At 47.2% G+C, this 27,979-nt stretch overlaps 2 protein-coding genes across 2 annotated transcripts in view; one reads left to right on the plus strand and one right to left on the minus strand.

Annotated features, from left to right (window-relative positions):
• LOC110519166 (protein FAM83G) overlaps positions 1–27,894 on the plus strand; it is a 32,890-nt gene extending 4,996 nt beyond the window's left edge. The window contains exons 3-6 of the mRNA XM_036973592.1: positions 7,651–7,775; positions 8,112–8,607; positions 10,534–11,499; positions 25,535–27,894. Of these exons, the coding sequence (XP_036829487.1) occupies positions 7,651–7,775; positions 8,112–8,607; positions 10,534–11,499; positions 25,535–25,900 (1,953 nt within the window). The 3' untranslated portion in view covers positions 25,901–27,894. The remainder of the gene's footprint in view (positions 1–7,650; positions 7,776–8,111; positions 8,608–10,533; positions 11,500–25,534) is intronic.
• The window catches only part of LOC118948947 (sodium/glucose cotransporter 5-like), an 88,820-nt gene that overhangs the window by 23,816 nt on the left and 37,025 nt on the right, over positions 1–27,979 (minus strand). Inside the window, exon 10 of the mRNA XM_036973593.1 lies at positions 18,582–18,717. Within this exon, the coding sequence (XP_036829488.1) occupies positions 18,582–18,717 (136 nt within the window). The remainder of the gene's footprint in view (positions 1–18,581; positions 18,718–27,979) is intronic.

Consider the following 27,979-nt stretch of genomic DNA (forward strand, 5'->3'; position numbering starts at 1 on the left):
ATGATGTTGAGCAGCACCGGAGATATTAAGATGAGCGAGATGCAACACTGCGCTCTCACACGGTCACACACAGTACTTAATCACGTCCACGGTTTCGCTTCACGCTGTTCACAGTGTGGTAGTCAGGGCAAGAAAAGAGCCTAGAGAGTTGAGCCTCTACTTCAACGCTCTTAGTTGTTGTGGAAGTTGACCCACTATGCCATTTACTTTCTGTATTTACATCATATCTCTGAGTCTACCTTTAATAGACCCAAACTGCCAACCCTGCTGGGTCTGTCTGGTTGTAGTCCTGACAAACTGTCTTGTCTCTGTCTGTCTGTCTGTCTGGTTGTAGTCCTGACAGACTGTCTTGTCTCTGTCTGTCTGTCTGGTTGTAGTCTTGACAGACTGTCTTGTCTCTGTCTGTCTGATTGTAGTCCTGACTGACTGTCTTGTCTCTGTCTGTCTGTCTGATTGTAGTCCTGACCGACTGTCTTGTTTCCTTCTGTCTGTCTGATTGTAGTCCTGACCGACTGTCTTGCCTCTGCCTGTCTGTCTGTCTGGTTGTATTTCTGACCGACTGTCTTGTCTCTGTCTGTCTGGTTGTAGTCCTGACCGACTGTCTTGTCTCTGTCTGTCTGGTTGTAGTCCTGACCGACTGTCTTGTTTCCTTCTGTCTGTCTGATTGTAGTCCTGACCGACTGTCTTGTCTCTGTCTGTCTGGTTGTAGTCCTGACCGACTGTCTTGTTTCCTTCTGTCTGTCTGATTGTAGTCCTGACCGACTGTCTTGTCTCTGTCTGTCTGGTTGTAGTCCTGACCGACTGTCTTGTTTCCTTCTGTCTGTCTGATTGTAGTCCGGACCGACTGTCTTGTTTCCTTCTGTCTGTCTGATTGTAGTCCTGACCGACTGTTTTGCCTCTGCCTGTCTGTCTGTCTGTCTGGTTGTAGTCCTGACCGACTGTCCTGTCTCTGTCTGTCTGTCTGTCTGGCTGTATTTCTGACCGACTGTCTTGTCTCTGTCTGTCTGGTTGTAGTCCTGACCGACTGTCTTGTCTCTGTCTGTCTGGTTGTAGTCCTGACCGACTGTCTTGTCTCTGTCTGTCTGGTTGTAGTCCTGACCGACTGTCTTGTTTCCTTCTGTCTCTCCTTTCCCTTTTCTCTGTTCCTTTGAGATGTTTGTTTGTCCGTCTGGTCTCTCTGTCTGTATGTATTCTGTGGAGAATAGAGGAACTAGTTCTGCAGTTTGACTGTCTGTTATCTCTCTCTGTCTGTATGTATTCTGTGGAGAATAGAGGAACTAGTTCTGCAGTTTGACTGTCTGTTATCTCTCTCTGTCTGTATGTATTCTGTGGAGAATAGAGGAACTAGTTCTGCAGTTTGACTGTCTGTTATCTCTCTCTGTCTGTATGTATTCTGTGGAGAATAGAGGAACTAGTTCTGCAGTTTGACTGTCTGTTATCTCTGTCTGTATGTATTCTGTGGAGAATAGAGGAACTAGTTCTGCAGTTTGACTGTCTGTTATCTCTCTGTCTGTATGTATTCTGTGGAGAATAGAGGAACTAGTTCTGCAGTTTGACTGTCTGTTATCTCTCTCTGTCTGTATGTATTCTGTGGAGAATAGAGGAACTAGTTCTTCAGTTTGACTGTCTGTTATCTCTCTGTCTGTATGTATTCTGTGGAGAATAGAGGAACTAGTTCTTCAGTTTGACTGTCTGTTATCTCTCTGTCTGTATGTATTCTGTGGAGAATAGAGGAACTAGTTCTGCAGTTTGACTGTCTGTTATCTCTCTGTCTGTATGTATTCTGTGGAGAATAGAGGAACTAGTTCTGCAGTTTGACTGTCTGTTATCTCTCTGTCTGTATGTATTCTGTGGAGAATATAGGAACTAGTTCTGCAGTTTTACTGTCTGTTATCTCTCTGTCTGTATGTATTCTGTGGAGAATAGAGGAACTAGTTCTGCAGTTTGACTGTCTGTTATCTCTCTGTCTGTATGTATTCTGTGGAGAATAGAGGAACTAGTTCTGCAGTTTGACTGTCTGTTATCTCTCTGTCTGTATGTATTCTGTGGAGAATAGAGGAACTAGTTCTGCAGTTTGACTGTCTGTTATCTCTCTGTCTGTATGTATTCTGTGGAGAATAGAGGAACTAGTTCTGCAGTTTGACTGTCTGTTATCTCTCTCTGTCTGTATGTATTCTGTGGAGAATAGAGGAACTAGTTCTTCAGTTTGACTGTCTGTTATCTCTCTGTCTGTATGTATTCTGTGGAGAATAGAGGAACTAGTTCTTCAGTTTGACTGTCTGTTATCTCTCTGTCTGTATGTATTCTGTGGAGAATAGAGGAACTAGTTCTGCAGTTTGACTGTCTGTTATCTCTCTGTCTGTATGTATTCTGTGGAGAATAGAGGAACTAGTTCTGCAGTTTGACTGTCTGTTATCTCTCTGTCTGTATGTATTCTGTGGAGAATATAGGAACTAGTTCTGCAGTTTGACTGTCTGTTATCTCTCTGTCTGTATGTATTCTGTGGAGAATAGAGGAACTAGTTCTGCAGTTTGACTGTCTGTTATCTCTCTGTCTGTATGTATTCTGTGGAGAATAGAGGAACTAGTTCTGCAGTTTGACTGTCTGTTATCTCTCTGTCTGTATGTATTCTGTGGAGAATAGAGGAACTAGTTCTGCAGTTTGACTGTCTGTTATCTCTCTGTCTGTATGTATTCTGTGGAGAATAGAGGAACTAGTTCTGCAGTTTGACTGTCTGTTATCTCTCTGTCTGTATGTATTCTGTGGAGAATAGAGGAACTAGTTCTGCAGTTTGACTGTCTGTTATCTCTCTGTCTGTATGTATTCTGTGGAGAATAGAGGAACTAGTTCTGCAGTTTGACTGTCTGTTATCTCTCTGTCTGTATGTATTCTGTGGAGAATAGAGGAACTAGTTCTGCAGTTTGACTGTCTGTTATCTCTCTGTCTGTATGTATTCTGTGGAGAATAGAGGAACTAGTTCTGCAGTTTGACTGTCTGTTATCTCTCTGTCTGTATGTATTCTGTGGAGAATAGAGGAACTAGTTCTGCAGTTTGACTGTCTGTTATCTCTCTGTCTGTATGTATTCTGTGGAGAATAGAGGAACTAGTTCTGCAGTTTGACTGTCTGTTATCTCTCTGTCTGTATGTATTCTGTGGAGAATAGAGGAACTAGTTCTGCAGTTTGTCTGTCTGTTATCTCTCTGTCTGTATGTATTCTGTGGAGAATAGAGGAACTAGTTCTGCAGTTTGTCTGTCTGTTATCTCTCTGTCTGTATGTATTCTGTGGAGAATAGAGGAACTAGTTCTGCAGTTTGACTGTCTGTTATCTCTGTCTGTATGTATTCTGTGGAGAATAGAGGAACCAGTTCTGCAGTTTGACTGTCTGTTATCTCTCTGTCTGTATGTATTCTGTGGAGAATAGAGGAACTAGTTCTGCAGTTTGACTGTCTGTTATCTCTCTGTCTGTATGTATTCTGTGGAGAATAGAGGAACTAGTTCTGCAGTTTGACTGTCTGTTATCTCTCTCTGTCTGTATGTATTCTGTGGAGAATAGAGGAACTAGTTCTGCAGTTTGACTGTCTGTTATCTCTCTCTGTCTGTATGTATTCTGTGGAGAATAGAGGAACTAGTTCTGCAGTTTGACTGTCTGTTATCTCTGTCTGTATGTATTCTGTGGAGAATAGAGGAACTAGTTCTGCAGTTTGACTGTCTGTTATCTCTCTGTCTGTATGTATTCTGTGGAGAATAGAGGAACTAGTTCTGCAGTTTGACTGTCTGTTATCTCTCTCTGTCTGTATGTATTCTATGGAGAATAGAGGAACTAGTTCTGCAGTTTGACTGTCTGTTATCTCTCTGTCTGTATGTATTCTGTGGAGAATAGAGGAACTAGTTCTGCAGTTTGACTGTCTGTTATCTCTCTGTCTGTATGTATTCTGTGGAGAATAGAGGAACTAGTTCTGCAGTTTGACTGTCTGTTATCTCTCTGTCTGTATGTATTCTGTGGAGAATAGAGGAACTAGTTCTGCAGTTTGACTGTCTGTTATCTCTCTGTCTGTATGTATTCTGTGGAGAATAGAGGAACTAGTTCTGCAGTTTGACTGTCTGTTATCTCTCTGTCTGTATGTATTCTGTGGAGAATAGAGGAACTAGTTCTGCAGTTTGTCTGTCTGTTATCTCTCTGTCTGTATGTATTCTGTGGAGAATAGAGGAACTAGTTCTGCAGTTTGTCTGTCTGTTATCTCTCTGTCTGTATGTATTCTGTGGAGAATAGAGGAACTAGTTCTGCAGTTTGACTGTCTGTTATCTCTGTCTGTATGTATTCTGTGGAGAATAGAGGAACCAGTTCTGCAGTTTGACTGTCTGTTATCTCTCTGTCTGTATGTATTCTGTGGAGAATAGAGGAACTAGTTCTGCAGTTTGTCTGTCTGTTATCTCTCTGTCTGTATGTATTCTGTGGAGAATAGAGGAACTAGTTCTGCAGTTTGACTGTCTGTTATCTCTCTCTGTCTGTATGTATTCTGTGGAGAATAGAGGAACTAGTTCTGCAGTTTGACTGTCTGTTATCTCTGTCTGTATGTATTCTGTGGAGAATAGAGGAACTAGTTCTGCAGTTTGACTGTCTGTTATCTCTCTGTCTGTATGTATTCTGTGGAGAATAGAGGAACTAGTTCTGCAGTTTGACTGTCTGTTATCTCTCTCTGTCTGTATGTATTCTATGGAGAATAGAGGAACTAGTTCTGCAGTTTGTCTGTCTGTTATCTCTCTGTCTGTATGTATTCTGTGGAGAATAGAGGAACTAGTTCTGCAGTTTGACTGTCTGTTATCTCTCTCTGTCTGTATGTATTCTGTGGAGAATAGAGGAACTAGTTCTGCAGTTTGACTGTCTGTTATCTCTCTGGCTGTATGTATTCTGTGGAGAATAGAGGAACTAGTTCTGCAGTTTGTCTGTCTGTTATCTCTCTCTGTCTGTATGTATTCTGTGGAGAATAGAGGAACTAGTTCTGCAGTTTGACTGTCTGTTATCTCTGTCTGTATGTATTCTGTGGAGAATAGAGGAACTAGTTCTGCAGCTTAACTCTTGGAGTTGTTAAGTGTTTTAGTTTCAGAAGCTTCCAGAAGAACATTCAGCACATTCCATACTGCTGCTGCAGTCAATTAGACACACGCACGTGAACATACACACCCGCACGCACGCACACACAAACACAATTAAATCAACCACATAGACTACACTCTAAAGACAGTACATTGGGAAAGTATTCAGACCCACTTTTAACACATTTTGTTTTACGTTACAGCCTTATTCTACACACAATACCCCATAATACATCACAATACCCCATAATGACATCACAATACCCCATAATGACATCACAATACCCCATAATGACATCACAATACCCCATAATGACATCACAATACCCCATAATGACATCACAATACCCCATAATTAGATTGATGAGGAAATATTTTTGTTTAATCCATGTTAGAAAGGCTGTAACGTAACAGAATGTGGAAACATGGAAGGAGTCTGAATACTTAACGAATGTACTGACCACCTCCCACCTCCTAAATGATCAGAGCTTCTCTCTCCCTCCCCCTTCTCTCTCTCCGCTGTTCTCTTCTCTCTCCCTCCCCCTTCTCTCTCTCCGCTGTTCTCTTCTCTCTCCCTCCCCCTGCTCGCTCTCCGCTGTTCTCTTCTCTCTCCCTCCCCCATCTCTCTCTCCGCTGTTCTCTTCTCTCTCCCTCCCCCTTCTCTCTCCCTCCCCCTTCTCTCTCTCCGCTGTTCTCTTCTCTCTCCCTCCCCCTGCTCGCTCTCCGCTGTTCTCTTCTCTCTCCCTCCCCCATCTCTCTCTCCGCTGTTCTCTTCTCTCTCCCTCCCCCTTCTCTCTCCCTCCCCCTTCTCTCTCTCCGCTGTTCTCTTCTCTCTCCCTCCCCCTGCTCGCTCTCCGCTGTTCTCTTCTCTCTCCCTCCCCCATCTCTCTCTCCGCTGTTCTCTTCTCTCTCCCTCCCCCTTCTCTCTCCCTCCCACTTCTCTCTCTCCGCTGTTCTCTTCTCTCTCCCTCCCCCATCTCTCTCTCCGCTGTTCTCTTCTCTCTTCCTCCCCCTTCTCTCTCTCCGCTGTTCTCTTCTCTCTCCCTCCCCCATCTCTCTCTCCGCTGTTCTCTTCTCTCTTCCTCCCCCTTCTCTCTCTCTGCTGTTCTCTTCTCTTTCCCTCCCCCTTCTCTCCCTCCGCTGTTCTCTTCTCTCTCCCTCCCCCTTCTCTCTCCCTCCCCCTTCACTCTCTCCGCTGTTCTCTTCTCTCTCCCTCCCCCTTCTCTCTCTCCGCTGTTCTCTTCTCTCTCCCTCCCCCTTCTCTCTCTCTCCACTGTTCTCTTCTCTCTCCCTCCCCCTTCTCTCCCTCCCCCCTTCTCTCTCTCTCCGCTGTTCTCTTCTCTCTCCCTCCCCCTTCTCTCTCTCCGTTGTTCTCTTCTCTCTCCCTCCCCCTTCTCTCTCTCCGCTGTTCTCTTCTCTCTCCCTCCCCCTTCTCTCTCCCTCCCCCTTCTCTCTCACTGCTGTTCTCTTCTCTCTCCCTCCCCCCTTCTCTCTCTCTCCGCTGTTCTCTTCTCTCTCCCTCCCCCTTCTCTCTCTCCGCTGTTCTCTTCTCTCTCCCTCCCCTCTTCTCTCTCTCCGCTGTTCTCTTCTCTATCCCTCCCCCTTCTCTCTCTCCGCTGTTCTCTTCTCTATCCCTCCCCCTTCTCTCTCTCCGCTGTTCTCTTCTCTTTCCCTCCCCCTTCTCTCCCTCCGCTGTTCTCTTCTCTCTCCCTCCCCCTTCTCTCCCTCCGCTGTTCTCTTCTCTCTCCCTCCCCCTTCTCTCTCTCCGCTGTTCTCTTCTCTCTCCCTCCCCCTTCTCTCTCCCTCCCCCTTCTCTCTCACTGCTGTTCTCTTCTCTCTCTCCGCTGTTCTCTTCTCTCTCCCTCCCCCTTCTCTCTCTCCCTCCCCTCTTCTCTCTCCCTCCCCTCTTCTCTCTCTCCGCTGTTCTCTTCTCTATCCCTCCCCCTTCTCTCTCTCCGCTGTTCTCTTCTCTCTCCCTCCCCCTTCTCTCTCTCTCCACTGTTCTCTTCTCTATCCCTCCCCCTTCTCTCTCTCCGCTGTTCTCTTCTCTCTCCCTCCCCTGTTCTCTTCTCTCCCCCTCCCCATTTTCTCCCACCCCCACGCCTATCCCTCCATCTCTAGTTTTACTGCACTAGGGACATTTTCCTTTGGTAATATTACCCAAGAGGCATTGCTCCGCCTAACGCCACACCCTTATTAGAGAGATTAACACCACACACACACCAGACTTAAGTTTCAGAATACTGCAGGTTTATTTTTTAAAGATTTTGTGTTGTTGTATTAAATAATGTTTTATATATATATATATATATATAATGTTTTTATATAGTAATTATTTGAGTTACTTTGACCCCGTTTTCTCCCCAGTGTAATGTAATATGTAATACTTTGTAATTATCTGGTTTTCAGTGGAACTGCAGGGTGTCTGTTAACTGTGTACTGCAACAGGTCATAACATGGATTTATGTGTGTGTGTGTGTGTGTGTGTGTGTGTGTGTGTGTGTATTAATGTGTGTGTATATTAATGTGTGTGTGTGTGTGTTCTCTGTCCTCTAGAACCTGCGTGTGCGATGTAGTGAAGGAGTAGAGTTCTACACTCGCTCGGCTCAGAAGGTCCGAGGTTCTCTCAGTCAGAGATACATGCTGATAGACGGAGACAGAGCTGTGACTGGATCATACAGGTACCCTGACCCCTGACCCTCTCAGTCAGAGATACATGCTGATAGACGGAGACAGAGCTGTGACTGGATCATACAGGTACCCTGACCCCTGACCCTCTCAGTCAGAGATACATGCTGATAGACGGAGACAGAGCTGTGACTGGATCATACAGGTACCCTGACCTCTGACCCTCTCAGTCAGAGATACATGCTGATAGACGGAGACAGAGCTGTGACTGGATCATACAGGTACCCTGACCCCTGACCCTCTCAGTCAGAGATACATGCTGATAGACGGAGACAGAGCTGTGACTGGATCATACAGGTACCCTGACCCTGTATGTTCTCTCTCCTCAGCTTCACGTGGTCGGCGTCTCGTCTGGACCGGAACTTGATCACGGTTCTGAGCGGTCAGGCAGTTGAGACGTTCGACAAACAGTTCCGTGATCTCTACATGACCTCTAGGGGTGTGTCCCTCGCCAAGATTCCGCTGGAGGAGGAGCCTATCCCTGACCTCACCCCCATCGCCACCCCTGCCCCGGTCTCCGCAGCCGTTGCTAGGAAACTAATCAACCCTAAATACGCACTAGTTACGTCACAGGCTAAAGCTAACAATGCTAGCCCAGCTAGCTCTGCTAACGACTCTAGCAACAAGAACTCCACTACCCAAAATCCTCTGGGACGGGTTCTAAAGCCTGCCAGAGAGCCAGTGGAGGCCCCGCCCCTCCACCCAGGTCTAGCCAATCTGGAGAAGGTGTACCTGATCCCATACCTGCCCACCTGGCCGGAGCCAGACCCCCCCCGCGACGTGATTGGCTTCATCAACGTGAGAGACGCGTCCCGCCCCCAACAGGTTTGTTACTCTATACTGTTTCCCTTTCCCCTAACCCTTTCTCCTCACCCTAACCCTTTCCCCTCACCCTAACCCTTTCCCCTCACCCTAACCCTTTCCCCTCACCCTAACCCTTTCTCCTCACCCTAACCCTTTCTCCTCACCCTAACCCTTTCTCCTCACCCTAACACTTTCTCCTCACCCTAACACTTTCTCCTCACCCTAACACTTTCTCCTCACCCTAACCCTTTCTCCTCACCCTAACCCTTTCTCCTCACCCTAACCCTTTCCCCTCACCCTAACCCTTTCCCCTCACCCTAACCCTTTCCCCTCACCCTAACCCTTTCTCCTCACCCTAACCCTTTCTCCTCACCCTAACACTTTCTCCTCACCCTAACACTTTCTCCTCACCCTAACACTTTCTCCTCACCCTAACCCTTTCCCCTAACCCTTTCTCCTCACCCTTTCTCCTCACCCTAACCCTTTCTCCTCACCCTTTCTCCTTACCCTTTCTCCTCACCCTAACCCTTTCTCCTCACCCTTTCTCCTTACCCTTTCTCCTCACCCTAACCCTCTCTCCTCACCCTAACCCTCTCTCCTCACCCTAACCCTTTCTCCTCACCATAACCCTCTCTCCTCACCCTAACCCCTTCTCCTCACCCTAACCCTTTCTCCTCACCCTTTCTCCTCACCCTAACCCTTTCTCCTCACCCTTTCTCCTCACCCTCACCCTCTCTCCTCACCCTAACCCTTTCTCCTCACCCTTTCTCCTCACCCCAACCTTTCTCTCCTCACCCTAACCCTTTCTCCTCACCCTAACCCTCTCTTCCTCACCCTAACCCTCTCTTCCTCACCCTAACCCTCTCTTCCTCACCCTAACCCTTTCTCCTAACCCTCTCTCCTCACCCTAACCCTCTCTTCCTCACCCTAACCCTCTCTTCCTCACCCTAACCCTCTCTTCCTCACCCTAACCCTCTCTCCTCACCCTAACCCTCTCTCCTCACCCTAACCCTCTCTCCTCACCCTAACCCTCTCTCCTCACCCTAACCCTTTCTCCTTACCCTTTCTCCTCACCCTAACCCTTTCTCCTCACCCTTTCTCCTCACCCTAACCCTCTCTCCTCACCCTCTCTCCTCACCCTAACCCTCTCTTCCTCACCCTAACCCTTTCTCCTCACCCTAACCCTTTCTCCTCACCCTTTCTCCTCACCCTAACCCTCTCTCCTCACCCTCTCTCCTCACCCTAACCCTCTCTTCCTCACCCTAACCCTTTCTCCTCACCCTAACCCTTTCTCCTCACCCTAACCCTTTCTCCTCACCCTCTCTCCTCACCCTCACCCTTTCTCCTCACCCTAACCCTCTCTCCTATCCCTTTCTCCTCACGCTTTCTCCTCACCCTAACCCTCTCTCCTCACCCTTTCGCCTCACCCTCTCTCCTCACCCTAAAAATTTCTCCTCACCCTAACCCTTTCTCCTCACCCTTTCTCCTCACCCTAACCCTTTCTCCTCACCCTAACCCTTTCTCCTCACCCTAACCCTTTCTCCTCACCCTAACCCTTTCTCCTCACCCTTTCTCCTCACCCTAACCCTCTCTCCTCACCCTAACCCTTTCTCCTCACCCTAACCCTCTCTCCTCACACTAACCCGCTCTCCTCACCCTAACCCTTTCTCCTCACCCTTTCTCCTCACCCTAACCCTTTCTCCTCACCCTAACCCTTTCTCCTCACCCTAACCCTTTCTCCTCACCCTAACCCTTTCTCCTCACCCTTTCTCCTCACCCTAACCCTCTCTCCTCACCCTAACCCTTTCTCCTCACCCTAACCCTCTCTCCTCACACTAACCCGCTCTCCTCACCCTAACCCTTTCTCCTAACCCTTTCTCCTCACCCTTTCTCTAACACATGTAACATGTGTAGGACCTGACTGATAATGTTTCTGACTGTTAACAGGTCCACCTCCAGAGAAGTCAACAGTTTGAGACCAGCCAGGCCATCAGGTTCAGCTCTCCCTTCAGCCTGCCTGAGAAACCCCTACCTGAGACTGCTACTCTACGGAATACACAGCACGACAAACAGACGCCTGATACACAGAACCCTGATACACAGAACCCTGACACGCCTGATACACAGAACCCCGATACACAGAACCCTGATACGCCTGATACACAGAACCCTGATACACAGAACCCTGACACGCCTGATACACAGAACCCCGATACACAGAACCCTGATACGCCTGATACACAGAACCCTGATACACCTGATACACAGAACCCTGATACACCTGATACACAACACCCTGATACACCTGACATAAACCCCTCCGCCCCTCCAGTCCCTAAACCTCGCACCCTGCAGCTCCTCATTAGCCCTGCCCATTCTCACCAGTCTGGCCAACCACAGGTCAGCCTGGTCCCCAGGACCGAAAGCCAATCAGGGACACCGCCTGCCTCCATTAGCCAATCGGAAACACTGATGGATCTGCCCAAGTCCCGCCATGGGCAGAGAGAGGAGGAGGAGGAAGGGCTTGAGGAGGAGTGGCTAGAGGAGGAGGAGTGGGTGGAGGAGGGGCTAGAGGGGAGGCGGGGCAACAGTAGTCATGACGATAATGACAGCATCACGGCGCTATGTGACCAGACAGCCAATAACACGTCGTCTGACGACTTATACTACGAGTGCAACGAATCAGAACCCACAGAATCCTCGCCGGTGGCCAATGGGTTAACAGCAGAGTTGGGCCAGGTTGGCAAGGGTCATAGTCATGGAAATGGGGTCAATGTGATGGCGAGGTTCTCCCAGAGCATGCTGGACCTTCGGCCTCACAGCCAATCAGACGACAGGGGAGTTCTAATGAGCCAATCACAGGACAGAAGGGGTCAACAGACACGCCCTCAGCCACACAGACACATCGGACAGGTGAGACACCCACACCGTGGGTTAATAACCCTCACTAGGAGAGGACCAGATTAGACCTAGGGGTCAACAGACACATCAGACAGGTGGAGACACCGTGGGTTAATAACCCTCACTAGGAGAGGACCAGATTAGACCTAGGGGTCAACAGACACATCAGACAGGTGGAGACACCGTGGGTTAATAACCCTCACTAGGAGAGGACCAGATTAGAGCTAGGGGTCAACAGACACATCAGACAGGTGGAGACACCGTGGGTTAATAACCCTCACTAGGAGAGGACCAGATTAGACCTAGGGGTCAACAGACACATCAGACAGGTGGAGACACCGTGGGTTAATAACCCTCACTAGGAGAGGACCAGATTAGACCTAGGGGTCAACAGACACATCAGACAGGTGGAGACACCGTGGGTTAATAACCCTCACTAGGAGAGGACTAGATTAGACCTAGGGGTCAACAGACACATCAGACAGGTGGAGACACCGTGGGTTAATAACCCTCACTAGGAGAGGACCAGATTAGACCTAGGGGTCAACAGACACATCAGACAGGTGGAGACACCGTGGGTTAATAACCCTCACTAGGAGAGGACCAGATTAGACCTAGGGGTCAACAGACACATCAGACAGGTGGAGACACCGTGGGTTAATAACCCTCACTAGGAGAGGACCAGATTAGACCTAGGGGTCAACAGACACATCAGACAGGTGGAGACACCGTGGGTTAATAACCCTCACTAGGAGAGGACCAGATTAGACCTAGGGGTCAACAGACACATCAGACAGGTGGAGACACCGTGGGTTAATAACCCTCACTAGGAGAGGACCAGATTAGACCTAGGGGTCAACAGACACATCAGACAGGTGGAGACACCGTGGGTTAATAACCCTCACTAGGAGAGGACCAGATTAGACCTAGGGGTCAACAGACACATCAGACAGGTGGAGACACCGTGGGTTAATAACCCTCACTAGGAGAGGACTAGATTAGACCTAGGGGTCAACAGACACATCAGACAGGTGGAGACACCGTGGGTTAATAACCCTCACTAGGAGAGGACCAGATTAGACCTAGGGGTCAACAGACACATCAGACAGGTGGAGACACCGTGGGTTAATAACCCTCACTAGGAGAGGACCAGATTAGACCTAGGGGTCAACAGACACATCAGACAGGTGGAGACACCGTGGGTTAATAACCCTCACTAGGAGAGGACCAGATTAGACCTAGGGGTCAACAGACACATCAGACAGGTGGAGACACCGTGGGTTAATAACCCTCACTAGGAGAGGACCAGATTAGACCTAGGGGTCAACAGACACATCAGACAGGTGGAGACACCGTGGGTTAATAACCCTCACTAGGAGAGGACTAGATTAGACCTAGGGGTCAACAGACACATCAGACAGGTGGAGACACCGTGGGTTAATAACCCTCACTAGGAGAGGACCAGATTAGACCTAGGGGTCAACAGACACATCAGACAGGTGGAGACACCGTGGGTTAATAACCCTCACTAGGAGAGGACCAGATTAGACCTAGGGGTCAACAGACACATCAGACAGGTGGAGACACCGTGGGTTAATAACCCTCACTAGGAGAGGACCAGATTAGAGCTAGGGGTCAACAGACACATCAGACAGGTGGAGACACCGTGGGTTAATAACCCTCACTAGGAGAGGACCAGATTAGACCTAGGGGTCAACAGACACATCAGACAGGTGGAGACACCGTGGGTTAATAACCCTCACTAGGAGAGGACCAGATTAGACCTAGGGGTCAACAGACACATCAGACAGGTGGAGACACCGTGGGTTAATAACCCTCACTAGGAGAGGACCAGATTAGACCTAGGGGTCAACAGACACATCAGACAGGTGGAGACACCGTGGGTTAATAACCCTCACTAGGAGAGGACCAGAAAAATAACAAAAACAAAATATGAAAAAAGGAAAGGGGTCTGAATACTTTCGGACTTTATGTTCTGTTAATGAAGAGTTGATATGTCTGGTTAATGAAGAGTTGATATGTCTGGTTAATGAAGAGTTGATATGTCTGGTTAATGAAGAGTTGATATGTCTGGTTAATGAAGAGTTGATATGTCTGGTTAATGAAGAGTTGATATGTCTGGTTAATGCAGCCAGAGAGTTGATATGTCTGGTTAATGAAGAGTTGATATGTCTGGTTAATGAAGAGTTGATATGTCTGGTTAATGCAGCCAGAGAGTTGATATGTCTGGTTAATGAAGAGTTGATATGTCTGGTTAATGCAGCCAGAGAGTTGATATGTCTGGTTAATGAAGAGTTGATATGTCTGGTTAATGAAGAGTTGATATGTCTGGTTAATGCAGCCAGAGAGTTGATATGTCTGGTTAATGAAGAGTTGATATGTCTGGTTAATGCAGCCAGAGAGTTGATATGTCTGGTTAATGAAGAGTTGATATGTCTGGTTAATGAAGAGTTGATATGTCTGGTTAATGAAGAGTTGATATGTCTGGTTAATGAAGAGTTGATATGTCTGGTTAATGCAGCCAGAGAATTGATATGTCTGGTTGATGCAGCCAGAGAGTTGATATGTCTGGTTAATGAAGAGGTGATATGTCTGGTTGATGAAGAGTTGATATGTCTGGTTAATGAAGAGTTGATATGTCTGGTTGATGAAGAGTTGATATGTCTGGTTAATGAAGAGTTGATATGTCTGGTTAATGAAGAGTTGATATGTCTGGTTAATGAAGAGTTGATATGTCTGGTTAATGAAGAGGTGATATGTCTGGTTGATGAAGAGTTGATATGTCTGGTTAATGAAGAGTTGATATGTCTGGTTGATGAAGAGTTGATATGTCTGGTTAATGAAGAGTTGATATGTCTGGTTGATGAAGAGTTGATATGTCTGGTTAATGAAGAGTTGATATGTCTGGTTCATGAAGCTATTCACACATTTTGTATGGTTGCATAGAAATGGTATATTATTGGTCCACGGGACCCGTCATTATTTTTCTCGGGAAACAGGAAGGAGCTGGGTGGGGAAGTCCCGGGATACCGGCCACCGGTATTAAACCCTAACACACACACTCTCACATCTGCAGTTCAGTTTCAGCATGAGGTGTTACTAATTACTTTAGTGAGCAGCAGAGAGAGAGAACATTAGCTGTGTGTGAAAGGGAGAGAGAGAGGGAGGAAGAGGAGAGAGAGGGAGGAAGAGGGGAGAGAGGGAGGAAGAGGAGAGAGGGAGAGAAAGAGGAGAGAGGGGGAGGAAGAGAGCCCATCTAATGTGTATTAGGAATGTTCTCCAACTGATTTGACATGGGGAATAGTTTTAGAGAACACTAAAAAACAACGTCCTACTGTGGGAATTTCAGTCCTTCAGCATCACTTTTTCTGCAGGTTTTCTCATAGTTCTATTTAGTCATGTTCCCAGAACGTTCAGAGAATGTTAAGAAGCAACGTCCTACTGTGGGAATTTCAGTCCTTCAGCATGTTTTCTGCAGGTTTTCTCATGGTTCTATTTAGTCATGTTCTAAGAAAGTTATTTCAAGACATCTACATTCTGTTCTCAGCCTTGACAAAACTCTCTCTATCCTCTAGTTAAGTGTGTTCAGGTGTGTTGCCAAGCCCACTAACTGGCTACACCTGATGTTCATAGTGCTCGTTTCCTTTGAAATGTGGTCTGTTTGAATAGACCAAAATGAACAGCTTTGTATGCATAAACAAACATGGCATGTTAGCTCCATCCTGGTGGCCCAGTGGACTAATTCCAGGGATAGAGAACACAAGCTCATAGGTTCAAATCTCACTGATTCCGTGCCACAATAAAAATAAATGTGTTTGCATGACTAATACCTAAGCAGATAAATGTCCATGTGTTCAATCTGTGCTCTGTGTTAATTAAATCTTATTGAAAGTTTAAAGGAAGTTATTGAAAAACCTCCAAATAACCACGCTGAATCACAACTGGCCGTGATTGGCCCTGCGCAGTCCGGGTTTTGGCTGGTGTAGGCCGTGATTGGCCCTGCGCCGTCCGGGTTTTGGCTGGTGTAGGCCGTGATTGGCCCTGCGCCGTCCGGGTTTGGCTGGTGTAAGCCGTGATTGGCCCTGCGCCGTCCGGGTTTTGCTGGTGTAAGCCGTGATTGGCCCTGCGCCGTCCGGGTTTGGCTGGTGTAAGCCGTGATTGGCCCTGCGCCGTCCGGGTTTGGCTGGTGTAAGCCGTGATTGGCCCTGCGCCGTCCGGGTTTGGCTGGTGTAGGCCATGATTGGCCCTGCGCCGTCCGGGTTTTGCTGGTGTAAGCCGTGATTGGCCCTGCGCCGTCCGGGTTTGGCTGGTGTAAGCCGTGATTGGCCCAGCGCCGTCCGGGTTTGGCTGGTGTAGGCCGTGATTGGCCCAGCGCCGTCCGGGTTTGGCTGGCGTAGGCCGTGATTGGCCCTGCGCCGTCCGGGTTTGGCTGGTGTAGGCCGTGATTGTAAATAACAATTTGTTCTTAGCTGACTTGCCTAGTTAAATAAATTAATGGATAGAGATACATGGTCTTCGCATGCTGAGACAGAGGAGCACTGTTTTGCCTAGTTAAATAAAGAGATACACATACTGAGACAGAGGAGCACTGTTTTGCCTAGTTAAATAAAGAGATACACATACTGAGACAGAGGAGCACTGTTTTGCCTAGTTAAATAAAGAGATACACATGCTGAGACAGAGGAGCACTGTTTTGCCTAGTTAAATAAAGAGATACACATACTGAGACAGAGGAGCACTGTTTTGCCTAGTTAAATAAAGAGATACACATACTGAGACAGAGGAGCACTGTTTTGCCTAGTTAAATAAAGAGATACACATACTGAGACAGAGGAGCACTGTTTTGCTCAGATCTCCGGTTATATCGTTGGTTCCTTGGAGGTTGTGGAAATGAACCTGTTTTTGTTTCCAATTGGTTCTGTGAACGAAGCCATACGTTTCCTGACCAGTAAAACTAAACGTGTTTGAATCATTCTGAGAAGGAAGAGAACATTTAGCCTGTTCTGGGAACTAAAATGTTTAGGTTGCAGGGAGGTTCTGAGAATGTTTAGGATGCAGGGAGGTTCTGAGAACGTTTAGGATGCAGGGAGGTTCTGAGAATGTTTAGGATGCAGGGAGGTTCTGAGAATGTTTAGGATGCAGGGAGGTTCTGAGAATGTTTAGGATGCAGGGAAGTTCTGAGAATGTTTAGGATGCAGGGAGGTTCTGAGAATGTTTAGGATGCAGGGAGGTTCTGAGAACGTTTAGGATGCAGGGAGGTTCTGAGAATGTTTAGGATGCAGGGAGGTTCTGAGAATGTTTAGGATGCAGGGAGGTTTTGAGAATGTTTAGGATGCAGGGAGGTTCTAAGAATGTTTAGGATGCAGGGAGGTTCTGAGAATGTTTAGGATGCAGGGAGGTTCTGAGAATGTTTAGGTTGCAGGGATGTTCTGAGAATGTTTAGGATGCAGGGAGGTTCTGAGAACGTTTTATTATGGTTCTGAGAATGTTTTCTTCTGAGGTTTTCTGTTCTTAGAACGTCAATAAATTATTGGTTAGTTACAAAGAAAAAGCCATATCTCTGTCCAGTGTCTGTTGTTTTGCCCATCTTAATCTTTTCTTTTTATTGGCCAGTCTGAGATATGGCTTTTTCTTTGTAACTCTGTCTAGAAGGCCAGCATCCCGGAGTTGCCTCTTCACTGTTGACGTTGAGACTGGTGTTTTGCGGGTACTATTTAATGAAGCTGCCAGTTGAGGACTTGTGAGGCGTCTGTCTCTCAAACTAGACACTCTAATGTACTTGTCCTCTTGCTCAGTTGTGCACCGGGGCCTCCCACTCCTCTTTCTATTCTGGTTAGCGCCAGTTTGCGCTGTTCTGTGAAGGGAGTAGCGTTGTACGAGATCTTCAGTTTCTTGGCCATTTCTCACATGGAATAGCCTTCATTTCTCAGAACAAGAATAGACTGACGAGTTTCAGAAGAAAGTTATTTGTTTCTGGCCATTTTGAGTCTGTAATCGAACCCACAAATGCTGATGCTCCAGATACTCAACTAGTCTAAATAAGGCCAGTTTTATTGCTTTTTTAATCAGAACAACAGTTTTCAGCCGTGCTAACATAATTGCAAAAGGGTTTTCTAATGATCAATTAGCCTTTTAAAATGATACACTTGGATTAGCTAAAACATTTCTAAGTGACCCCAAACTTTTGAACGGAAGTGTATATCCAGTGGAGAGAAAAAAACTGTCCTGAGCAGGAAACTCTGAGGGCCCGGAATAGGCTGATTGATACAATGTTGCATTTCACTATCCACAGCGTTGGTCCAGCCCAAGTGATGATTTGATACAATGTTGCACATCACTAGCCACGGTGTTGGTCCAGCCCAAGTGATGATTTGATACAATGTTGCACATCACTAGCCATAGTGTTGGTCCAGCCCAAGTGATGATTTGATACAATGTTGCACATCACTATCCACAGTGTTGGTCCAGCCCAAGTGATGATTTGATACAATGTTGCACATCACTATCCACAGTGTTGGTCCAGCCCAAGTGATGATTTGATACAATGTTGCACATCACTATCCACAGCGTTGGTCCAGCCCAAGTGATGATTTGATACAATGTTGCACATCACTATCCACAGCGTTGGTCCAGCCCAAGTGGTGATTTGATACAATGTTGCACATCACTAGCAATAGCTCAACTCAAGACAGATGGAAAGGGAGGCAGACAGACGGAGTAGATACTACTGTTTTTATTTGTTGACTTCAGGTTCTACTGTATTTTACTAGTTGATGATGGAAGTTCTAGGTCTACTGAATTTTACTAGTTGATGGAAGTTCTAGGTCTACTGTATTTTACTAGTTGATGATGGAAGTTCTAGGTCTACTGTATTTTACTAGTTGATGGAAGTTCTAGGTCTACTGTATTTTACTAGTTGATACCTGGGTACAGAGGGCTGGGTGTTACCTGGGTACAGAGGGCTGGGTGTTACCTGGGTACAGAGGGCTGTGTGTTACCTGGGTACAGAGGGCTGGGTGTTACCTGGGTACAGAGGGTTGGGTGTTACCTGGGTACAGAGGGCTGTGTGTTACCTGGGTACAGAGCTCTGCTGATCATGCCTGGAAGTATGATGAATATGAAGGGTAACATCTTGAGGTAGGACGCCAGGATAGAAGCTCCTTTGGCATGAGACAGGTTCTTAGCTGACAGGGACCTCTGCACGATGACCTAAACACACACAGACACACACACACACACACACACACACGAATGTTTGAGAAAATAAAGAGTGTCTTCATGACCAATAGAAACAGTCCTGTGTAATAACTGTCTGGACGTTAACTGAACGGTGACACGAGTCAGGCAGTATGGGTCAGGGTCAGGGCAGTGTGTTAGTATGTAGATCTAACTGTAGTCAGGCAGTATGGGTCAGGGTCAGGGCAGTGTGTTAGTATGTAGATCTAACTGTAGTCAGGCAGTATGGGTCAGGGTCAGGGCAGTGTGTTAGTATGTAGATCTAACTGTAGTCAGGCAGTATGGATCAGGGTCAGGGCAGGGTGTTAGTATGTAGATCTAACTGTAGTCAGGCAGTATGGATCAGGGCAGTGTGTTAGTATGTAGATCTAACTGTAGTCAGGCAGTATGGGTCAGGGTCAGGGCAGTGTGTTAGTATGTAGATCTAACTGTAGTCAGGCAGTATGGGTCAGGGCAGGGTGTTAGTATGTAGATCTAACTGTAGTCAGGCAGTATGGGTCAGGGCAGTGTGTTAGTATGTAGATCTAACTGTAGTCAGGCAGTATGGGTCAGGGCAGTGTGTTAGTATGTAGATCTAACTGTAGTCAGGCAGTATGGGTCAGGGCAGTGTGTTAGTATGTAGATCTAACTGTAGTCAGGCAGTATGGGTCAGGGCAGTGTGTTAGTATGTAGATCTAACTGTAGTCAGGCAGTATGGGTCAGGGTCAGGGCAGTGTGTTAGTATGTAGATCTAACTGTAGTCAGGCAGTATGGGTCAGGGTCAGGGCAGTGTGTTAGTATGTAGATCTAACTGTAGTCAGGCAGTATGGGTCAGGGTCAGGGCAGTGTGTTAGTATGTAGATCTAACTGTAGTCAGGCAGTATGGATCAGGGTCAGGGCAGTGTGTTAGTATGTAGATCTAACTGTAGTCAGGCAGTATGGGTCAGGGCAGTGTGTTAGTATGTAGATCTAACTGTAGTCAGGCAGTATGGGTCAGGGTCAGGGCAGGGTGTTAGTATGTAGATCTAACTGTAGTCAGGCAGTATGGGTCAGGGCAGGGTGTTAGTATGTAGATCTAACTGTAGTCAGGCAGTATGGGTCAGGGCAGGGTGTTAGTATGTAGATCTAACTGTAGTCAGGCAGTATGGGTCAGGGCAGGGCAGTGTGTTAGTATGTAGATCTAACTGTAGTCAGGCAGTATGGATCAGGGTCAGGGCAGTGTGTTAGTATGTAGATCTAACTGTAGTCAGGCAGTATGGGTCAGGGCAGTGTGTTAGTATGTAGATCTAACTGTAGTCAGGCAGTATGGGTCAGGGCAGGGTGTTAGTATGTAGATCTAACTGTAGTCAGGCAGTATGGGTCAGGGCAGGGTGTTAGTATGTAGATCTAACTGTAGTCAGGCAGTATGGGTCAGGGCAGTGTGTTAGTATGTAGATCTAACTGTAGTCAGGCAGTATGGGTCAGGGTCAGGGCAGTGTGTTAGTATGTAGATCTAACTGTAGTCAGGCAGTATGGGTCAGGGCAGTGTGTTAGTATGTAGATCTAACTGTAGTCAGGCAGTATGGGTCAGGGTCAGGGCAGGGTGTTAGTATGTAGATCTAACTGTAGTCAGGCAGTATGGATCAGGGTCAGGGCAGGGTGTTAGTATGTAGATCTAACTGTAGTCAGGCAGTATGGGTCAGGGCAGTGTGTTAGTATGTAGATCTAACTGTAGTCAGGCAGTATGGGTCAGGGTCAGGGCAGTGTGTTAGTATGTAGATCTAACTGTAGTCAGGCAGTATGGATCAGGGTCAGGGCAGTGTGTTAGTATGTAGATCTAACTGTAGTCAGGCAGTATGGGTCAGGGCAGGGTGTTAGTATGTAGATCTAACTGTAGTCAGGCAGTATGGATCAGGGTCAGGGCAGTGTGTTAGTATGTAGATCTAACTGTAGTCAGGCAGTATGGGTCAGGGTCAGGGCAGGGTGTTAGTATGTAGATCTAACTGTAGTCAGGCAGTATGGGTCAGGGTCAGGGCAGTGTGTTAGTATGTAGATCTAACTGTAGTCAGGCAGTATGGGTCAGGGCAGGGTGTTAGTATGTAGATCTAACTGTAGTCAGGCAGTATGGATCAGGGTCAGGGCAGTGTGTTAGTATGTAGATCTAACTGTAGTCAGGCAGTATGGATCAGGGTCAGGGCAGTGTGTTAGTATGTAGATCTAACTGTAGTCAGGCAGTATGGGTCAGGGCAGTGTGTTAGTATGTAGATCTAACTGTAGTCAGGCAGTATGGGTCAGGGTCAGGGCAGTGTGTTAGTATGTAGATCTAACTGTAGTCAGGCAGTATGGATCAGGGTCAGGGCAGTGTGTTAGTATGTAGATCTAACTGTAGTCAGGCAGTATGGGTCAGGGCAGTGTGTTAGTATGTAGATCTAACTGTAGTCAGGCAGTATGGGTCAGGGCAGTGTGTTAGTATGTAGATCTAACTGTAGTCAGGCAGTATGGGTCAGGGTCAGGGCAGTGTGTTAGTATGTAGATCTAACTGTAGTCAGGCAGTATGGGTCAGGGCAGTGTGTTAGTATGTAGATCTAACTGTAGTCAGGCAGTATGGGTCAGGGCAGTGTGTTAGTATGTAGATCTAACTGTAGTCAGGCAGTATGGGTCAGGGCAGTGTGTTAGTATGTAGATCTAACTGTAGTCAGGCAGTATGGGTCAGGGCAGTGTGTTAGTATGTAGATCTAACTGTAGTCAGGCAGTATGGGTCAGGGCAGGGTGTTAGTATGTAGATCTAACTGTAGTCAGGCAGTATGGATCAGGGTCAGGGCAGTGTGTTAGTATGTATATCTAACTGTAGTCAGGCAGTATGGGTCAGGGCAGTGTGTTAGTATGTAGATCTAACTGTAGTCAGGCAGTATGGGTCAGGGTCAGGGCAGGGTGTTAGTATGTAGATCTAACTGTAGTCAGGCAGTATGGGTCAGGGCAGTGTGTTAGTATGTAGATCTAACTGTAGTCAGGCAGTATGGGTCAGGGTCAGGGCAGTGTGTTAGTATGTAGATCTAACTGTAGTCAGGCAGTATGGGTCAGGGTCAGGGCAGTGTGTTAGTATGTAGATCTAACTGTAGTCAGGCAGTATGGGTCAGGGCAGGGTGTTAGTATGTAGATCTAACTGTAGTCAGGCAGTATGGGTCAGGACAGTGTGTTAGTATGTAGATCTAACTGTAGTCAGGCAGTATGGGTCAGGGCAGTGTGTTAGTATGTAGATCTAACTGTAGTCAGGCAGTATGGGTCAGGGTCAGGGTGTTAGTATGTAGATCTAACTGTAGTCAGGCAGTATGGGTCAGGGCAGTGTGTTAGTATGTAGATCTAACTGTAGTCAGGCAGTATGGATCAGGGTCAGGGCAGTGTGTTAGTATGTAGATCTAACTGTAGTCAGGCAGTATGGGTCAGGGCAGTGTGTTAGTATGTAGATCTAACTGTAGTCAGGCAGTATGGGTCAGGGCAGTGTGTTAGTATGTAGATCTAACTGTAGTCAGGCAGTATGGGTCAGGACAGTGTTAGTATGTAGATCTAACTGTAGTCAGGCAGTATGGGTCAGGGCAGTGTGTTAGTATGTAGATCTAACTGTAGTCAGGCAGTATGGGTCAGGGCAGTGTGTTAGTATGTAGATCTAACTGTAGTCAGGCAGTATGGGTCAGGGTCAGGGCAGTGTGTTAGTATGTAGATCTAACTGTAGTCAGGCAGTATGGGTCAGGGCAGTGTGTTAGTATGTAGATCTAACTGTAGTCAGGCAGTATGGGTCAGGGTCAGGGCAGGGTGTTAGTATGTAGATCTAACTGTAGTCAGGCAGTATGGGTCAGGGTCAGGGCAGTGTGTTAGTATGTAGATCTAACTGTAGTCAGGCAGTATGGGTCAGGGTCAGGGCAGGGTGTTAGTATGTAGATCTAACTGTAGTCAGGCAGTATGGGTCAGGGTCAGGACAGTGTTAGTATGTAGATCTAACTGTAGTCAGGCAGTATGGGTCAGGGTCAGGGCAGGGTGTTAGTATGTAGATCTAACTGTAGTCAGGCAGTATGGATCAGGGTCAGGGCAGTGTGTTAGTATGTAGATCTAACTGTAGTCAGGCAGTATGGGTCAGGGCAGTGTGTTAGTATGTAGATCTAACTGTAGTCAGGCAGTATGGGTCAGGGCAGTGTGTTAGTATGTAGATCTAACTGTAGTCAGGCAGTATGGGTCAGGGCAGGGTGTTAGTATGTAGATCTAACTGTAGTCAGGCAGTATGGATCAGGGTCAGGGCAGTGTGTTAGTATGTAGATCTAACTGTAGTCAGGCAGTATGGGTCAGGGCAGTGTGTTAGTATGTAGATCTAACTGTAGTCAGGCAGTATGGGTCAGGGCAGTGTGTTAGTATGTAGATCTAACTGTAGTCAGGCAGTATGGGTCAGGGTCAGGGCAGTGTGTTAGTATGTAGATCTAATTGTAGTCAGGCAGTATGGGTCAGGGCAGTGTGTTAGTATGTAGATCTAACTGTAGTCAGGCAGTATGGGTCAGGGCAGTGTGTTAGTATGTAGATCTAACTGTAGTCAGGCAGTATGGGTCAGGGCAGTGTGTTAGTATGTAGATCTAACTGTAGTCAGGCAGTATGGGTCAGGGCAGTGTGTTAGTATGTAGATCTAACTGTAGTCAGGCAGTATGGGTCAGGGCAGTGTGTTAGTATGTAGATCTAACTGTAGTCAGGCAGTATGGGTCAGGGCAGTGTGTTAGTATGTAGATCTAACTGTAGTCAGGCAGTATGGGTCAGGGTCAGGGCAGGGTGTTAGTATGTAGATCTAACTGTAGTCAGGCAGTATGGGTCAGGGTCAGGGCAGTGTGTTAGTATGTAGATCTAACTGTAGTCAGGCAGTATGGGTCAGGGTCAGGGCAGTGTGTTAGTATGTAGATCTAACTGTAGTCAGGCAGTATGGGTCAGGGTCAGGGCAGTGTGTTAGTATGTAGATCTAACTGTAGTCAGGCAGTATGGGTCAGGGCAGTGTGTTAGTATGTAGATCTAACTGTAGTCAGGCAGTATGGGTCAGGACAGTGTGTTAGTATGTAGATCTAACTGTAGTCAGGCAGTATGGATCAGGGTCAGGGCAGTGTGTTAGTATGTAGATCTAACTGTAGTCAGGCAGTATGGGTCAGGGTCAGGGCAGTGTGTTAGTATGTAGATCTAACTGTAGTCAGGCAGTATGGGTCAGGGTCAGGGCAGTGTGTTAGTATGTAGATCTAACTGTAGTCAGGCAGTATGGGTCAGGGCAGTGTGTTAGTATGTAGATCTAACTGTAGTCAGGCAGTATGGGTCAGGGCAGTGTGTTAGTATGTAGATCTAACTGTAGTCAGGCAGTATGGGTCAGGGCAGTGTGTTAGTATGTAGATCTAACTGTAGTCAGGCAGTATGGGTCAGGGTCAGGGCAGGGTGTTAGTATGTAGATCTAACTGTAGTCAGGCAGTATGGGTCAGGGTCAGGGCAGTGTGTTAGTATGTAGATCTAACTGTAGTCAGGCAGTATGGGTCAGGGCAGGGTGTTAGTATGTAGATCTAACTGTAGTCAGGCAGTATGGGTCAGGGCAGGGTGTTAGTATGTAGATCTAACTGTAGTCAGGCAGTATGGGTCAGGGCAGTGTGTTAGTATGTAGATCTAACTGTAGTCAGGCAGTATGGGTCAGGGCAGGGTGTTAGTATGTAGATCTAACTGTAGTCAGGCAGTATGGATCAGGGTCAGGGTAGTGTGTTAGTATGTAGATCTAACTGTAGTCAGGCAGTATGGGTCAGGGTCAGGGCAGTGTGTTAGTATGTAGATCTAACTGTAGTCAGGCAGTATGGGTCAGGGTCAGGACAGTGTGTTAGTATGTAGATCTAACTCTCCCTCTCTCTCTGACTCAGTCTAACGCTCCCTCTCTCTCTCTGACTCAGTCTAATGCTCCCTCTTTCTCTCTGACTCAGTCTAATGCTCCCTTTCTCTCTGACTCAGTCTAACGCTCCCTCTCTCTCAGTCTAACGCTCTCTCTCTGACTCAGTCTAACACTCCCTCTCTCTCTGACTCAGTCTAACACTCCATCTCTCTCTCTGACTCAGTCTAACGCTCCCTCTCTCTCTCTGACTCAGTCTAGCGCGCCCTCTCTCTCTGACTCAGTCTAACGCTCCCTCTCTCTCTCTGACTCAGTCTAGCGCGCCCTCTCTCTCTGACTCAGTCTAACGCTCCCTCTCTCTCTCTGACTCAGTCTAACGATCCCTCTCTCTCTGACTCAGTCTAATGCTCCCTTTCTCTCTGACTCAGTCTAATGCTCCCTCTCTCTCTCTGACTCAGTCTAACTCCCTCTCTCTCTGACTCAGTCTAACACTCCCTCTCTCTCTCTGACTCAGTCTAACGCTCCTTCTCTCTCTCTGACTCAGTCTAACACTCCCTCTCTCTCTCTCTGACTCAGTCTAACACTCCCTCTCTCTCTCTGACTCAGTCTAACACTCCCTCTCTCTCTCTGACTCAGTCTAACACTCCCTCTCTCTCTCTGACTCAGTCTAACACTCCCTCTCTCTCTCTGACTCAGTCTAACGCTCCCTCTCTCTCTCTGACTCAGTCTAACGCTCCCTCTCTCTCTCTGACTCAGTCTAACGTTCCCTCTCTCTCTGACTCAGTCTAACGCTCCCTCTCTCTCTCTGACTCAGTCTAGCGCGCCCTCTCGCTCTCAGTCTAACACTCCCTCTCTCTCTGACTCAGTCTAATGCTCCCTCTCTCTCTCTGACTCAGTCTATCGCGCCCTCTCGCTCTCAGTCTAACGCTCCCTCTCTCTCTGACTCTCTAGTTGTTTCAGAGCTCCAGGTCGCCAGGTCGTGATGGACGCCAGAGTGGCAGGGCTAAAGTCGTCATTGCCAAACCAGGAAGTGTCCACCGCTCGCCACTAGCATCGTGCCCTGCGATTGGAGGACATCGCTACTTGCAGGGCCAATCACTGCAGCCCTCCGATACTCGCTCCAGCCGGTCGCCACGACGACACAGCCCTGCCTACAAAGGGGCGGGACTTTCCCCTGGCCACGCCTCCCCACGCCGAGCATCCAATCCGGCAGGAGCTATGGGCGTGTCCTTCTCCAAACTGACCAATCAACTACTGAGGGGGCGGTATATAGCCCCACAGACGAAAGCGTCGCTTGACAACAAGGAGGTCGGCTAGGATTGACTAATGTATGGACCAATGGGACGGCTAGCAGGAAGTTATGTTTTTTATGTTTGTCTGATTGGTTGCTCTGACTTGATCATGTGTCTGATTGGTTGCTCTAACTTGATCATGTGTCTGATTGGTTGCTCTGACTTGATCATGTGTCTGATTGGTTGCTCTGACCAGATCATGTGTCTGATTGGATTGCTCTGACCAGATGATGTGTCTGATTGGTTGCTCTGACCAGATCATGTGTCTGATTGGTTGCTCTGACTAGATCATGTGTCTGATTGGATTGCTCTGACTTGATCATGTGTCTGATTGGTTGCTCTGACCAGATCATGTGTCTGATTGGTTGCTCTGTTCAGATCATGTGTCTGATTGGTTGCTCTGACCAGATCATGTGTCTGATTGGTTGCTCTGTTCAGATCATGTGTCTGATTGGTTGCTCTGACCAGATCATGTGTCTGATTGGTTGCTCTGACTAGATTAATAACTTGACTGGACATTTGGATGTTTCTCTATTGTTTAAAGAATGTTATCTGAATGTTGAAAATGAGACTCAGCAATATGTTGCCACAAGGAGCAGGATGAACAGAGAATATTGCAGATGAACATGATACAAGACGATGCAGTAACTCAGGGTATCTGTACAGGAGATCATGATTCACTCTGATACAACGTGATAGCTGCAGGACCAAGACAGACTCACTCTGATACAACGTGATAGCTGCAGGACCAAGACAGACTCACTCTGATACAACGTGATAGCTGCAGGACCAAGACAGACTCACTCTGATACAACGTGATAGCTGCAGGACCAAGACAGACTCACTCTGATACAACGTGATAGCTGCAGGACCAAGACAGACTCACTCTGATACAACGTGATAGCTGCAGGACCAAGACAGACTCACTCTGATACAACGTGATAGCTGCAGGACCAAGACAGACTCACTCTGATACAATGTGATAGCTGCAGGACCAAGACAGACTCACTCTGATACAACGTGATAGCTGCAGGACCAAGACAGACTCACTCTGATACAACGTGATAGCTGCAGGACCAAGACAGACTCACTCTGATACAACGTGATAGCTGCAGGACCAAGACAGACTCACTCTGATACAACGTGATAGCTGCAGGACCAAGACAGACTCACTCTGATACAACGTGATAGCTGCAGGACCAAGACAGACTCACTCTGATACAACGTGATAGCTGCAGGACCAAGACAGACTCACTCTGATACAACGTGATAGCTGCAGGACCAAGACAGACTCACTCTGATACAATGTGATAGCTGCAGGACCAAGACAGACTCACTCTGATACAACGTGATAGCTGCAGGACCAAGACAGACTCACTCTGATACAACGTGATAGCTGCAGGACCAAGACAGACTCTCGCTTCATATTCTTAGTTTTCGCAGAAGTCGTCAAATTCTGCTGTTTACTTTTTGCATCGCTGACTCTACCTTTAACTAACCTTGTCTGGATTCTGTCTACTGTCTATCTACTGTCTATCTACTGTCACATGAATTGAATGTTTCCAGGACATTTTCCAGCTGGTTTTTGAATGTTTGCCAGAAAAATGTTTTAATGATGTTGTTTTTTTAACATGGCCTTTCCTGGCCAATGGGGCGATCTGGACGTAATCTGGCCAATGGGGCGATCTGGACGTAATCTGGCCAATGGGGCGATCTGGACGTAATCTGGCCAATGGGGCGATCTGGACGTAATCTGGACATTTGTTGAAACCTTAAGATTTAAGGATTTATTTGATTTTCCTCTGTTTGAGAGGGCTGTCCTCTCCAGGCCCCCGTAGTCTGACCAGCTAGGTTTACTTGGCTGGAGAGACTCTGAGTGGCCTAACGCTCACTCTGATTGGTTACTGGGACTATGGGGGCGTGAGTAACGTTTTGAAACGATGGCAGATTTTTGCCGATGTTGGACATGAACGTTGTTAAAACATTAGGAGAATTATCAATAAAGTGATCTTGACTGAACGTTGTTGGTTGGTTTTTACTGTTAGGAGTTAAAGGTCAGGGGTTAGAGGTTACCTGGTCAGTGTACCAGTAGCACGTAGCTTGT

The sequence above is a fragment of the Oncorhynchus mykiss genome, unplaced genomic scaffold (genome assembly GCF_013265735.2).
Source record: "Oncorhynchus mykiss isolate Arlee unplaced genomic scaffold, USDA_OmykA_1.1 un_scaffold_272, whole genome shotgun sequence".
NCBI classification, from domain to species: domain Eukaryota; kingdom Metazoa; phylum Chordata; class Actinopteri; order Salmoniformes; family Salmonidae; genus Oncorhynchus; species Oncorhynchus mykiss.